General features: G+C 42.7%; 1 protein-coding gene across 1 annotated transcript; it reads right to left on the reverse strand.

The window, feature by feature from the left end:
- Positions 1-2,960: 2,960 nt before the first annotated feature.
- ppm1ba (protein phosphatase, Mg2+/Mn2+ dependent, 1Ba) lies at positions 2,961-10,339 on the reverse strand (the record flags this gene model as incomplete). Its single annotated transcript, XM_079230271.1, has 5 exons — positions 2,961-2,990; positions 6,891-6,948; positions 7,307-7,421; positions 8,760-8,877; positions 9,443-10,339. The coding sequence occupies 5 exons, from the start codon at positions 10,337-10,339 to the stop codon at positions 2,961-2,963; spliced, it is 1,218 nt and encodes a 405-aa protein (XP_079086397.1).
- Positions 10,340-13,966: the final 3,627 nt, after the last annotated feature.

The following is a 13,966-nucleotide window of genomic DNA, read 5'->3' on the forward strand; positions in this document are numbered from 1 at the left end:
GTCTCCTTTGAAAAAGAGAGAATTCTTCCCTTGAGATTATATTCCACAACAATAATTATTCTCACATACTTTTTTTTTTTTTTTTTAATGAAGGGAACAAAAATGAGCTTGTTTTAGTCATTAAATGACTGATGAGGAGAGACTGTGACGCTGCAGTGCTGCTTGTATTCTGTCCATGCAGTGGAATCAGTGTGAATCATGAAAATTACATACAAAAATAATAATTCATGTTTATCCTTCCCTCCCTTAATTTATCTCCTAGCCCAGTGTCTGATTTATCTTAAACATAAACCTTTAAAAAAAAAAAATAGTGTTCAGTGTGGTGAAACCTTATACAATGTTAAAAAGTCAGGAAGTGTTAGTGTGAATACATTGTATGAGTCAGAACAAAGCAAAACATTAGATGCAGTAAAACAAAAAACCTCATCAACTATGTGGGGGGTTAACCAACTGAACTTCAGTTGTAAAAGACAAATAATATCCTGCTACGTGATCCACTTTCATCCATCTTGTTCTTTTATCATCCACCTTTCCTCTCTAACGCTGGGTTTTCACCACACTGAACATGCCCACATTAGTACATCTCACACACAAAACACACTCCTCCCTCAATCACAAAACATGCACAACTATAGAGATCCCACCCCTCCCGCTCCCTCCACCACAAACAAAAAAGAAAAAAAAATCAATCATCCCATTAAACGCAACCGCAAAAGAACTACACATTCAAGTACCTATTTGTCATATGGCATCAAGAGCAAGGGTACCACAAGAACATTAATCAGCCAGTAAACTCTGTTAGGTCTATTCTCTTTCAACACTACCACTTCAGAAAGCACAATTGAATGATTAAAAAAAAAAGTTATATTACAGTTCTGTATGTACTTATAGCCTATTGTAAATGCATCTACAGAAAGAAAAAAATACACATGCAAAGTATGTGCATCCACGTTGTCAATGCCCACATTGGTTTCAAACAGAGTGAAAAAGAGGAGGCCTTTTCTGAAATATATTTGTTTCAATCACTTATTAGTGCTTGGGTTGAAAGAAATGAAATGGACTCCAGGTCGATAAAAAGAGTCAAACCAGGGCTTCCCCAGCATCCACCCTGTGCCTCAGCGGCAAGTCCATGAAGACTGGGAGCTGTGGAGAGAATTAAGGACATCCATTTCATTGATGATGCGAACGCGGGGCGGGGCGCATTTTGTTTGTCCCTACAGTGTCTCCTATACTTCCTACAGTGAAACACCAAAAACCTACGCCTCTCCCCCAATCTGCTGTACAAGGTATACGTCATGCCCACCTTCTTGTTTTCTTATCCACGGCCACAGTACTCTAAAAAGCCATATACATCGAAATAAACATTTAAAAAAAAACAAAATTGATGGGGGGGGGGGGGTTCCAATAAAAAAAAAGGCATATTTGTTTTGTTACACGTTAATTCACAGATAGAAAAGACAAGTTGTAGCACAAGCAGGATTGTGTGTGTCGAGGAGAAAGGGGGAGAAGAAGGTGAGGCTGGAATTTCCCCTAACCCTGTCTTTGGAACGCTGCTGTGTGGGAGCACTGTGTGCAACTTTTGCAACTTTGACTTTTTTGTGTTTTAATTTGTCGACAGGCAAAAAAGGTGACACACACGCAGACCACACACACACACACACACACACACACACACACACACACACACACACACACACACACACACACACACACACACACACACACACTAGGCCACAACGAAAACCATGTTTGGGAATTAAGTGGAAACAAACAAATCAAAATATAATTTTATATATTTATATATATATATAAATATGAATTTAATATATAACTATCTTTCTATCTCTTAAACAGTAGGCTCAAAAGCTTATGATTCTGCAATGTCTGCCAATGCAAATGATAGCAGTGTCTCTTCTGTCATATGAAGAGACAGAGAAAGCAAAAAGAGAGAGAGAGACAGAGGGGAGAGGGAGAAATCAACTGTGTAACAACATCCTACGGGAGGAGCGAAAATGAGCGGGGACGTGCAAGAAGAGTCGTCACACTTGGGGTTTCAACCATCTTCATGTAATTCCCATCTGCAGCCAGGAACACCAGCCCATGTCCAGTTTTAGGTCAGACGCAGCATGGAGGAGCCAGACAGACTCCGCCCTCTCCCGAGTGCTCCCCTTGTGTTCGGGTGTGGGGCCGCCGATGATGAACTCGAGGGTTTAACTCATAAGTCTTTGGATAGCGTGGGGCTTTAGGAGTTCTGCCAGGCTGCCGGGTGCACGGCCAGGTGAAGTGTTGGGCCCTCATCTAGAATAGTACCGGTAACGCCCAGAATCCCGAGCTGGAAATTTGTGGCAGTCGCGGTCTTGTGTGGTCGATTGGCTGCCAGACAGGAGCAAGTAAAGTTCACACTTCAAAACAAATAATGCCACAAAAAAAAAGAAAGCCGCCAACAAACCACTTTAGTCCGTTCCGTATCTTACAAACATCGATGAGTGACAGGTTTGGTAATGGCTGGCTGTTGATTTGTGAGGGCCTCCCTTCTCTCTCAGCACCGTAGTGCCTCAAAGCGTTCAGAGCAGGGCTGCTCCTGTGCCTCTGTCAATCCACCACAAAAACAACCACCACAAAGAAAGCAAGAAGTCGAGGGGCAAGAGAAACTGTGCTTGTTTGCCTCTCTTAAGTATATACCGTATATATATAGTTCCGCTTTCAGATATTAACGCAGTTGTTCTTATTTCCCCCCCGTTTTGTTCTATAAAAAGAACCGACTAAACCTGTTTTGCAGTCGTCCACATTGGCTGTGTTGTTTGTTTCTAAATCCAGGATTTCTGCTTCGATTGATCTCGGTGTGGGGAATAAAAAGAAAAGAAAACACCCCAGAGGAAATTAAAAAAGGTGACTATGAATGTGATCTTGTGTGGAAAAGTCGTCCTGTTCTTTTGAGATCAGGCAGTTGTGCTGGACGGCTACCAGTGGTACTCCAACTCAGCTCCGCTCTGCAAGAGGGAAGCCACAGAGAGGAGGGGAGGAGGGATGGGGAAGAGGAGAGTGGAATATGAAAAGAAAGGAGGGATGGAGGAAGGAGGGAGAGCAGAAGAACAAAAAAGAGTGGGCACACCCGTTATCAAATGTAGAAAACAATCATTAGTCACATTCACTTGATTTCGTTCCCCCAACCTGGACTTCAAGGACAGGTTTTCCTTCAAACGACACACCAACAAAAATAATTGAACAAAGTTGAAAAGCAGTGTGAGCCAGGGAACACTTTCAATGCAAGTGTGTGGGTTCTTTCTGCAATAATAATAATAATAATACGCCAACACAACAAATCCAAGGCCTTTCGTCTTATTGTGGGAGCGACACAGAAACGAAGACTGCCAGACACGTGCGTGCAGTTGTGGAGAGACTGAGTGGGACAGAGATGCATGCGTGTAGGGCGTGTGACGTGAGAGGGGGACGGACAGGACCAGAAGACAACGGCCATTCAACCTCATCAAACCTGGACTGTCATGTCTGCACACAGACGTCCACGCACGCACGCACACACGCACGCACGCACAAACACACAAACATACACCTTAAAGTCACGGAGCTCCACATGCCAAAGAGTAGATCAAACTAGGACGTAGAGACTGATGAAGTGACAGGGGAACATGTGTAGCAGGTCACCACTTACATGCCTAGAAGAATTGATGATGTGTGTGTGTGTGTGTGTGTGTGTGTGTGTGTGTGTGTGTGTGTGTGTGTGTGTGTGCATGTGCGTGTGCGGAGATGAGGGGTTGGAAGAAGGGGGTAGGGGTGTAACAGTTATATATGTGATCACTTACCAAATGAAACAGGAGGGCTGCGTTAATCAGAGGGTGAACACACAGTTAGACAAATCGATACATCCCTTATCAATGTGTGTGTGTGAGAGAGCAGGTGAGCAGGTGTGAGTAGGATTAGGAGTGTGTTTAGAGTGGAATAATTCCACTAATTGTACTGCTGTGATAAAATATTGTCTAAAGAAAGGGGGAGGGAAGAAGCTAAGCTTAATAATATTCATTAAAAGGTTGGGTTTTTTTTTAAGTTAAAAGTGCCATCAGTAAGTATTTCCTAAATGGTGGATGTATTTTATAGACATCAGGTGCATGTTAAAGTATGATGAACTACTATGCTAGTGCCAACATTAGCTACATGAGATTGTTTTGTCAGTTTATACAGACTAAAATTAATTGGTGATAAAACTGTTACCTTCTGCACTTTAACTGGGAGTCATTCTAACTTTAGACTTTAAGGATTGTTGTAGAAGTGGAGCTCCTTGTGACCCAATTCATTCAGTGCAGACATGAATACCTGCGAAATTTAATAATGACTAAATACACTAAAGTACCAGACAAATTAGCTCAAAAAAATTGCTTCTAATCTGTGAATTGAGAACATGAATCTAATAAATATTGAAAGTCATTGATATTATTGCTTCTTAAAGCCGTCAAAAGATTCAAGAGCCATAGTTGACTGATAGCACCTGTAATTGAATACGTTTGTTGGAAAATTAATAAGTGTTATAAACAACGTTCCTTTAAGATTGCTGCAATTTAGATTACAATTAACTGAAAGCTACTATATGTATAACATTATAATAAGAAAAATTTGACTAGCATCACAGACTTCCACCAGGACGAAAACGTCAATCACAATAATAATTTGGGAAGAACCACAAAAAGAGCTGTACAAAAGGCAGCTTTAAGCAGAGTAGATGACATCCTTCAATCAATCAATAGAGTGTGAGTGAGTGAGTGAGTGAGTGAGTTCATAAGGCAAACAATCACAGTACCTCTAAGTCTTTACAGACACACAAAGACAACACAACACGGTGAACATCACCTCACCATGATCCATCAAACAACAGAGCACACACACACGCACACGTGAGTCAGGCTCCACCTCAGGACTTGTCCATCACTAGCAGACACATCAACAGACACACAAGAACACAACAGACATAACGGCTAATAAACAAATGGAAAGAGCTAACGATTATCAAAGTGGCATCTCAGTGGGTCATTCCCCTCACAGACACATCTGGTCAATCATTTAAAAACATACGCACACACACACACACACACACACACACACACACACACACACACACACACACACACACACACACACACACACACACACAACCACCCATCCACTGCAACAACAACGAGTGACAGGATCACACATTCGACTCCCGGTTTTCAAGCCATTGTGTGAGAAACGGCATGTTTCAGTAAACCTCTGATCTCTGCAGAACGCCAGAGTGTATTTCCACATCTGTGTGCAGGACTACATCCTTAAGGCCTTTACACAGCGCAGGCATATAGTTTTTTATCCATGCGATAAATTCTTTGTTGTTTTTGTCTCACGCAACGAAAAAGAAGCCGATTTTTCAGAGCTTTCTCAACACAAAGAAAGACATCAACCAATCATGTTACACGGAACAGACGTTAAGTCACGACACACTGGCTCCCTGGTCCCATCAGGTCCCATCAGGCCCAAACCAGGACCGCAAACTGCATTACCCTCCTTCAACCTTGACAAAGACAAGATACCAGATCCACTCCATCCATTCTTACCTTTCACAAAAAAGCCCCTGACAAATACACTGCATAACCGTTTACCAGAGGGAGCTCAAATAAAAACTGTCAAAAAGGGAACTCGATAAAATAGATGACAGTAGTTTAATGAATGAATAGTTTCAATGCCAAATATTCCCAGGGGAGTATTTTCATGCCATCTATGAGTGTTTTGTGTGTAAAGGCCTTTAAACACAACCGCTTCTGTACAGACTCCTGAGTGCCAAAACTTCTCAAATAGTGGCAACAGCATATATTTACCTCAACTAAATAGAGAACTACAGGAGGCCTTTATTTTAATCAGGATACGATTAGAAACATGCCTTTTGTTTTTTTTATTTCCCCATTTTATAGTTATACGACATTGTACATCGTTGTTCGCAAACAAACAATTGCATGCAACAAAAAAGGTAAACAACACACAAAGCAGACACATAAAAGCTGCGTACTTGGGGCTCTGCAACATACTGAGCATATGGACAGAGAGCAAAGATAAGGCTAATCCTGCAGAAATAGTTTGAAAAGTATGTTATAGACATTTTGATACTTTGCATTGAAATTGAAACTGCAGCCACCGTCGTCCATGACAGAGAAAGCCACAAACCTCACAAGGTACACTATGCCAGTGTTTGAGACATGAACCTAAGGTTGTCAGTGGACACACACACAGACTTTACTATCTAAAAAGGCTTCTATAAACGCCTTCTATTCTAGTTGATTAAGCTTAGGGCCAGCCCTAAAACCTAGGCATTGTATTTGGCATGTTTGGGTGTGTGGGGGGGTGCAAACAAATGAACTGCTCAAAGAAATCTTGGAGCGCCTCATTTAGAGATATTTCAAAAAATATAAAATCAGGAGAAAGGCTTTCATCCGCAGCCACTGAATTTGGTAAAAGCGCAAAAGTTCTCAGTTCCACACGGAAGACTTTTGACAAAGCACAGTTGTCATGCATGCATAGCCCATTAGGAAGGCTGACAGGAAGGTGTGCATCATGCACTGGGCACAGGAACTGATGTTTATCACAATGGGAGGGTGTGCTGGGCTCAAAGACACCTCTGACGTCAATTAGAATCCTTCATCTGCTACGGTTTTGAGTGTGAAAATAAATACAATGCACTAAATCACATGAGCTTGGTCCAACAGACGGGACGAATCAACATAAGAGGAGTAGGAGGTTTTCAGAGGCCACTGGAACTCAGATGTGCTGTACGGCCTCAAGACCTTTGCATAAGATGCCTGTGTGAGTGTCGTTGAAGAAGGACAAAGCTCATCAATACATATATTGATACTGACCCCATCTTCCTCCCTGTATGGGTTCAGACGGTTGTATACTGCTTCAATAACACTGCGTCTGCAGGAAGAACACAGGCACAAAAGTGTGATTAGGTCTTTTGAGCTATTCAATTCAAACCATCCATCAAAGCAACAGCAAAGGGCGTATGTGGAGAAATGTGCATGTAGTCTCAATGACATACAAAAATCTACACACACTAGATCAGTGGTTCGCAACCTTTTTTCAGTGATTTTTTTTTTTTTACCGAGTATCCCCTGACCAGTATGAAGCATCTTTGGTAGAAAAAAATATGTAATACACAGCGCTGTGCCATGTGTTAACATTATTACTCCAGATGCTTATGACCTTTGGACTAACGTACAAATCCTGTGTTAAACTAAGACCGAGTATCCCCTTTGAAGGCGGTCGCCCTTACTTGCTGGCAAGGCCCCCCCCTGGTGGCAACGAGGGCATGCCGATGTCGGTGGACAGGATCCTCATCACTGCTACCAGGTCCGGAAACCCCTCCTCCCCTGGCCGAGACAGCAACTCTAAAATAACACCAGACGTGTTTTTACACAAGTCAGTATTAACAGAGCTGGTGTTAGCCAAGAACAGCCAAGTAAAGACAGAAGAGGGAGAGAAGAACGGAGGAGGGTGGGCAGAAATGCGACAATTGAGGAGATAAGAGGTGAAGACAGAAGACACACAAGTGAATTTGTGGGAACGAGTGCATGTCTGAGACGGAGAGAGAGGGAGGGAGATGGGGACAGACGGAGGCCCGCAACTCAGTTGAGTGGCATGGGGCCAGGTCAATGTTCAGCCAGAGCATTCCTCTCTCTCTCTCTCTCCCTCTCCCTCTCTCTCTCCCTCTCTCTCCCTCCCTCTCCCTCCCTCTCTCGTTCTTTTCTTCTTTTCTTCTCTCTATCTCCCAGTATTAGACAGTACCTAAAGCCAAACACCCGTACACACTTTTGCATAATAGCCCTTCACCTCGGAATGTGAAATTAAACCCACTATGGAGTACCCATCAAACCATGCAACATGAATTTGCAGTTTTATACACAATGAATAGTACAACCAGTATCTCATATCTGAGTATCTTACAAATATTAGACCAAGGTTTTTCCATTTTGTGGATCAAGAAAGAACACAGGTAAAAGGTTGGTGAAACAAGACAATGGGTCTTAAAGATTCAAGATTTCTTGTTTGGTCAAATTCTGAAACAACTGTTTTTTTCCCCTGATTTAATGGTAGCCAGAAGAGAGCTAAAGAGAGCTGACGTAATCAGCAAAGAGTAAAAAAAAGTCACACTGTGTTTATCGTTTGGCCTCATGCCTCCTGAGATTTTTTTGGGGGGATGAAATGAAAACGAAAAGGACAGAAAGCAATACAGGAGGAGAACAGGGAATCCATCCAAACAAGACAGTGAATGTTTGAGCGAGGAAGGGGAGAGAAAGATGCGTTGAGGAGGGGAGCGAACAGGGAATAAAGACGGAAGATGCTTTCTGAAATGGAAAAGGGGGTCACGATGGTGTCATTCCTCTGCTGTGAGCCGGAGATAACTTGGCTAGAGGTTAGACAGTAGAGGTTGGCAGGGTCAGCCAGTGGAGAAACCATACATACAGATATGAGGTTTCATATGGAGAAAGATCTTGTGTCGACAAGAAAAATGTTTGTCGGGTCCAAGATAAAGACTCCTATTTCCATTGACACCGTTATAAACCATATTTTGGGCTGTAATTGAGGTTTATAGTCCTAAAAATTACTTAAAAAAAAAAAAAATATATATAAATCAAGATGAATTTCTAATATTTAAAAAAAATATCCCATCATGTTTGCACATACAGTAACAAATTGGTTATTTTTCTCCATTCATCCACACTCACCTTCCACTCGAGACTCCAGATATTTGTTAAGCTCAGCGTCTTTCCTCACAGCTTCCTCCGACACTTTGGGGGCGTTGGGCAAACACACCAACACAACACTCATGTTATCCCGACTCCCCTGAGGTGGACGGCAGGAGAGAGGAGCAGAGAAAGAGTGGGTAAGAGAAGGAGCTTGTAGAGTTCTGAAAGAAATAATGAAGATGATCTCGCCGGCACAAGTAACAGTCTGCTGTGTGAAACACAGCGAGGCAGTGTTGATGCAGTCTGCTCCATTTCAATATGTTACAATGTTTTTCTTCATCTGAACACTACGCTACTTGAATGTATTGTATTTTAATACATATTGTAATACATTGAATGAAAAATGACAAAACCTCTGCTCGGAACTGAGGAATTCTGCAAGATTCCTACAGCAGTCTCAAGCAAGAAGAGATAAATAAAATTGTTGCCATTTTTTACTATTTCATGTTCTGAAAACCGCTAATTTCAGTTTTTTTTCCAGAGAAGGAAATTCAAATGACCTTCTTGGTTACACAATAATCCCCCAAAAGATTATGACAAACTCGTTGTTTTGGAGGACTTGATTGTGCCAGTTTCAACACATTTCAGTTTCTATGAGCCATAAGCAAATCACCGTAAAAAAAACAGACAAAAGTCATGCTCAAAACCAGATGTGCACACACCTTGTGCAGGCAGGTGTCCACCACTTCATTGCAGACTCTCTCCAGGTCGTCAGACACCTCGAGCCTAGATTTCACAAACTCGCACAGCTCCTCGTTGGACATGACGTCCCAGATGCCGTCACACGCCAGGATCACAAACTGATCCTGTTCCGGGGCCCGGGCCATCTCAAACACTTCTGGTTCGGGGCTAACCAGCTGCTCCGTGGGGCCCTTGCCATCCACACACTTGTAATCAAAGTCCCCCAAGGCCCTCGATACGGCCAGTGACCCGTTGACCCTCTGAATCATCACCGAGCCGCCGGCATTCTGGATGCGCTCTCTCTCACGCGGGTTGCAAGGCTTGTGGTCGAGTGTGGAGAAGCACACGTGGGAATTGCGGAATAGAACGGCTCGAGAATCCCCGCAGTTGATGAAGAAGAAATGATCGGGTGACAGGAGGATTCCCACTGCCGTGGAGCCACTACGGTCCATGCCGTTACGGAGGTCAGAGAAGCTGCGCATGTGCTCATCAATCTTCAGGAAGCCTGACCGAATCCCAGATTTCACAGTCTCCACTGTTGGAGGAGGAACCAGTGTTGGGGAGTCACAGGCGGAGCTGTCTGAACTGGCCTGGGAGCCTTGGGTCCCTCCGGCCCCTAAGTTAGCAGGGCACATAATGATGTGTTCCAGAAGGTGCTTAGAGCAGTAGTTGGCAACCCTTGAACCAGCGTGACCATCGTACACAGCAAAAAAAGACCAGTCGGTCATACCGGGACCCGGAAGTCCCAACACAGCTGTGTGAGCGTCCTCCATCTCCACCCGCCAGCCCTGCATGGAGCTCAGCCCGTAGCGCAGGCCGTTGCCCTCAGCATGCAAGTTGTGCTTCTCCGTCCTGGGCTTGTCCAGGAAGGCGCCCATGGCTCTGCCCTAGAGAGAAAAAAAAAAGAACAGACAGACACGGGACAAAAAGAAAGAAAAGACACTGAATTTGAGTTCAACAGTTGAGTCACTGCAGGCTCAGATTACAACACTGAGTTCAAAATGTTAATTTAAAGCGGCAGGTTATGGTAAAATGTACATGTATTGATTTTATTGGATAATGGAAGTTGCAGAGGAAAGGTCATATGAATCATCAAAGCAGGGCTGTCCTCGACCAAAGAAATTCCTAGTTGATTAACAATCCTAACATTGTGTTGACTAATCGATTAGTTGATGCGACAAATCTGTAAAACTGAGTTTCTCCACAAAGAATCACACAACCACTTTAAATCTTGTGTTTGTTACCAGAGATGTGCTCAAACGTTTCTGGGATGGTTTAAGCCACACTAAATATTGTTAGTGCACTCCTTATGCTCAACAAAAAGTCCCCGTATTACGAAGAGTAAAATGTAGAAGTGCTGATACTGTGTGTACTGACCCAATTCAGTAGGCCCTCCTCAAACAGGTACTGCACTAGTAATACTACCGTGTAATACCTACTGTTACATATATATTCTCTCAATATTCGGCTACGTAAACACGGTTACACTTTTAAGTGATATAATCAGGTTGTGAACATAACCTAGTAGGCATAACTACATCTTCAAGGGCCTGAAAATGTGAACCCTGCAAATTGTTAAAGACTTGGACTGCTTAAAGCTTTCAAGCATGCGTGTGTTTTTCTTGTACTGTTTACCGAAAAATAATAATTCAACCAAACAGTGACCCGTAATATCCAGAAATAGCACAGCCACTTTGGTTTATGCTTTAAGAGACTGAGGAGCCAGCTTAAAAGCTTCTTTGGCCAGCCAGAGCTAGCTACTAAAAGCATTAACAAACTCCACAGGATGTGTTATCAGTCTGTTGGCGCACCTGCATTAGCTTAATGAACAGCGTCAGGCTGCTTGATAGGACAGAATAATTCTGTATCCAGCCATGTTAATTGGTTATGTAATGCGAGAACATGAACGTATACAGTCTTATTGATTGTGACACTACTTAATGGCCTCTAAGCCTCGGAAGTTGCACTCTTAACTTGGACCTAAATACCTAAAGAAATCAATAAATGCTACTTACAAGAATAATGACATGAGCATGTAGTCTTACATCTCTGACCATACAGATAAAACATCTATTCATAAATGAGGAAGCTTTCTACACCGACAGTTTATGTGCTTCACTGACTTTAACACGCATCCTGTAGAGATGTCAACGGTTAACCGTTAATCAGTCAACCACAAAAATCTTTTTTTTTTTTAAACAGGTTATTGATGTCGGCCTATAATTAAGTTTACAGTCTATGTGTTAATTAAATATAACCTGTTCAAACAGGACGCCAGGCCCGATGTGTGTGTGTGAAACAGCTGGATAAGCGCACACACACACCGAGCCCAGTGACGCGGAGAGTTTGTGTGTGTGTCGGTCTTCGAGCAAATTAAAGAGCAGGCGGCAATGCAGATAAATGAGTATTAAAAATGTTTTAATTGATAATCAATGCGTTGTCTGACCGGCTCTCATACAGACCAGCGACCAAACGATTTAGACAGAATAAACGCCGATAGATATTGTGTCCGCTCGATTGTAAATGATAAAAATGCGGCAAGAAACTCCAGCAAAGCCAACAGAAAGTAAAAGGCACGATATAAACAACACAACACTCAAATTTCCAGCAACTCTAAATGGATAGTGCTTCAAAACGCGACGCCAAACCTCAATCAGTGCCAACACTGCTGGTTTAAATGTTGAAATGACTGAAATGATTCAACAGATCTATAAGTAACGTGGGCATGAGGTGTAATTAAATGTGTGAAATGAGTTATAAGTATAAGGATTCCTATCGCAATGTATTTCTACTGGCCTCAATTCACCACCTCACTGCTTGCGTTACCATTTTCCCCTTTCCCCAAAACGTGCACGTTCTTCCGTGACGTTTGTTCTTAAAGATTACAACATTGCGTAGGAAGTGCAGGCTCCTTCATGCCCCGTTTTGAGAGTTCGCAGCTGTTATAAATTAAACCCCAATCGGTGTTTCACATGAGCAGACATCACAAGCACACTTTACCGAGGCAAGGGCCCTTTTATGTTCAGGCTGATGATGTCATCATCGACACAATGTGTTTTCCATATCTTGGTCCTGTATAAAATATATATATATACACACACATCTGCAGCATACATAACCTGGAACGACTGATGTACGCACAGAGAACTCATGGGAGTGACGTCACCCAGTTTGATGTCTCCATGGTTACACAGCTTGGAGTGGCAGCTGAGTAGTTGCCATAGCAACATACGCAGTAGGTGTTGGTGGTTGCAGCATGCAACAAGAGAAGTGTACAACCATGACTCTGTCTGTGTGTGTGTCTGTGTCTGTATATCTTCATGTGGCCATTTATGGAAAGCCTATGCATTTCAATGCGATTGTCTCACTCTCAACAAAAGGTGGCGAAACTGACCTGGCTCTGATTTAGTGACACCGCGCAGTTGATTCTCTCGCATTACACTCTTGGCAAGATGAAGTAAGAGGCTGATTCTGTTTGAGAGTCCAGGTAGGAAGCTGGCAAACAGACAGGCCCACAGGTCTCAGACTTCAGACAAGCAGGGTAGCTTTAACTCACTAACTCAATTTAACAGTCAGCTGCTGATGGGATCCACGCAGGGCCAGATTAGCCTGTCAAACACAGACTACCCACAGGAGTGGACTACCAATAACAAAACAGCTCTTGCTCTTTCTCCTTTTTTTTGCTGACATGCAGTTAGGGCTTGGTATCGTTGATAAAATCACAGTGTCATTACCAATACCAGCACCCTTAAAGTGATACCGATACCAATAGAGTACTTCGTCTGATACCTTTTATTTTCTACTTTATTTGATACCCATCATGAGAATGGAAGCTAGTTTTGTAGAATGCCACAACCACCGCTTGTATTTATATCAGTGTGGTATAGCCATACTTTTGTTTAGGCACAACATTATTAAATTCAGGTATCATGTGCCAAATGATCTTTAAATGAACACAATATGATCAGTACGATGAGTCACCTTGTGAACAGGCGGATGGGAAATGTAGCATGGTGGTGTAGGAGAAAACAGGGGCTGGAGTCCTATGGATAGAGCGGCTGAGTGAAATTCTTAATAATCAACGCATACATGATGTTTTTTCATGTGGTTCCCAAAAGAACAAGAAAAAAAAAAGAGTGAGAAGGGGACATTGGTGCCAGATAAAGCATCTTCTGCCTCATCGTATAAGTAAAATTGGAACTGTAGTCAAACTGGCCGGCTCATTTTGGGGTACAGCAGCGCTTACGGCTGATTGGCAATGAATGCAACTTGTGGTCTTTATGAGTATCTCCTATTGCAAACTCAAGTGCTAACTACCATCATGGACAGAAACGAGAATGCTGGACGAAAGAAATGCCTGAGTAGTGTCCGATTATTGGTTTCCTGATCTGACAAACTTCATTGTCCTATTCAAATTGTGTCCTACATAGTGACAAACATCGAATAAGTGAATAATTTGAAAACACACAGTTTAGGTAGGAGTCCCTTTAGCTGATGGCGATCTT

Source organism: Taurulus bubalis (genome assembly GCF_910589615.1).
Source record: "Taurulus bubalis genome assembly, chromosome: 14".
NCBI lineage: Eukaryota > Metazoa > Chordata > Actinopteri > Perciformes > Cottidae > Taurulus > Taurulus bubalis.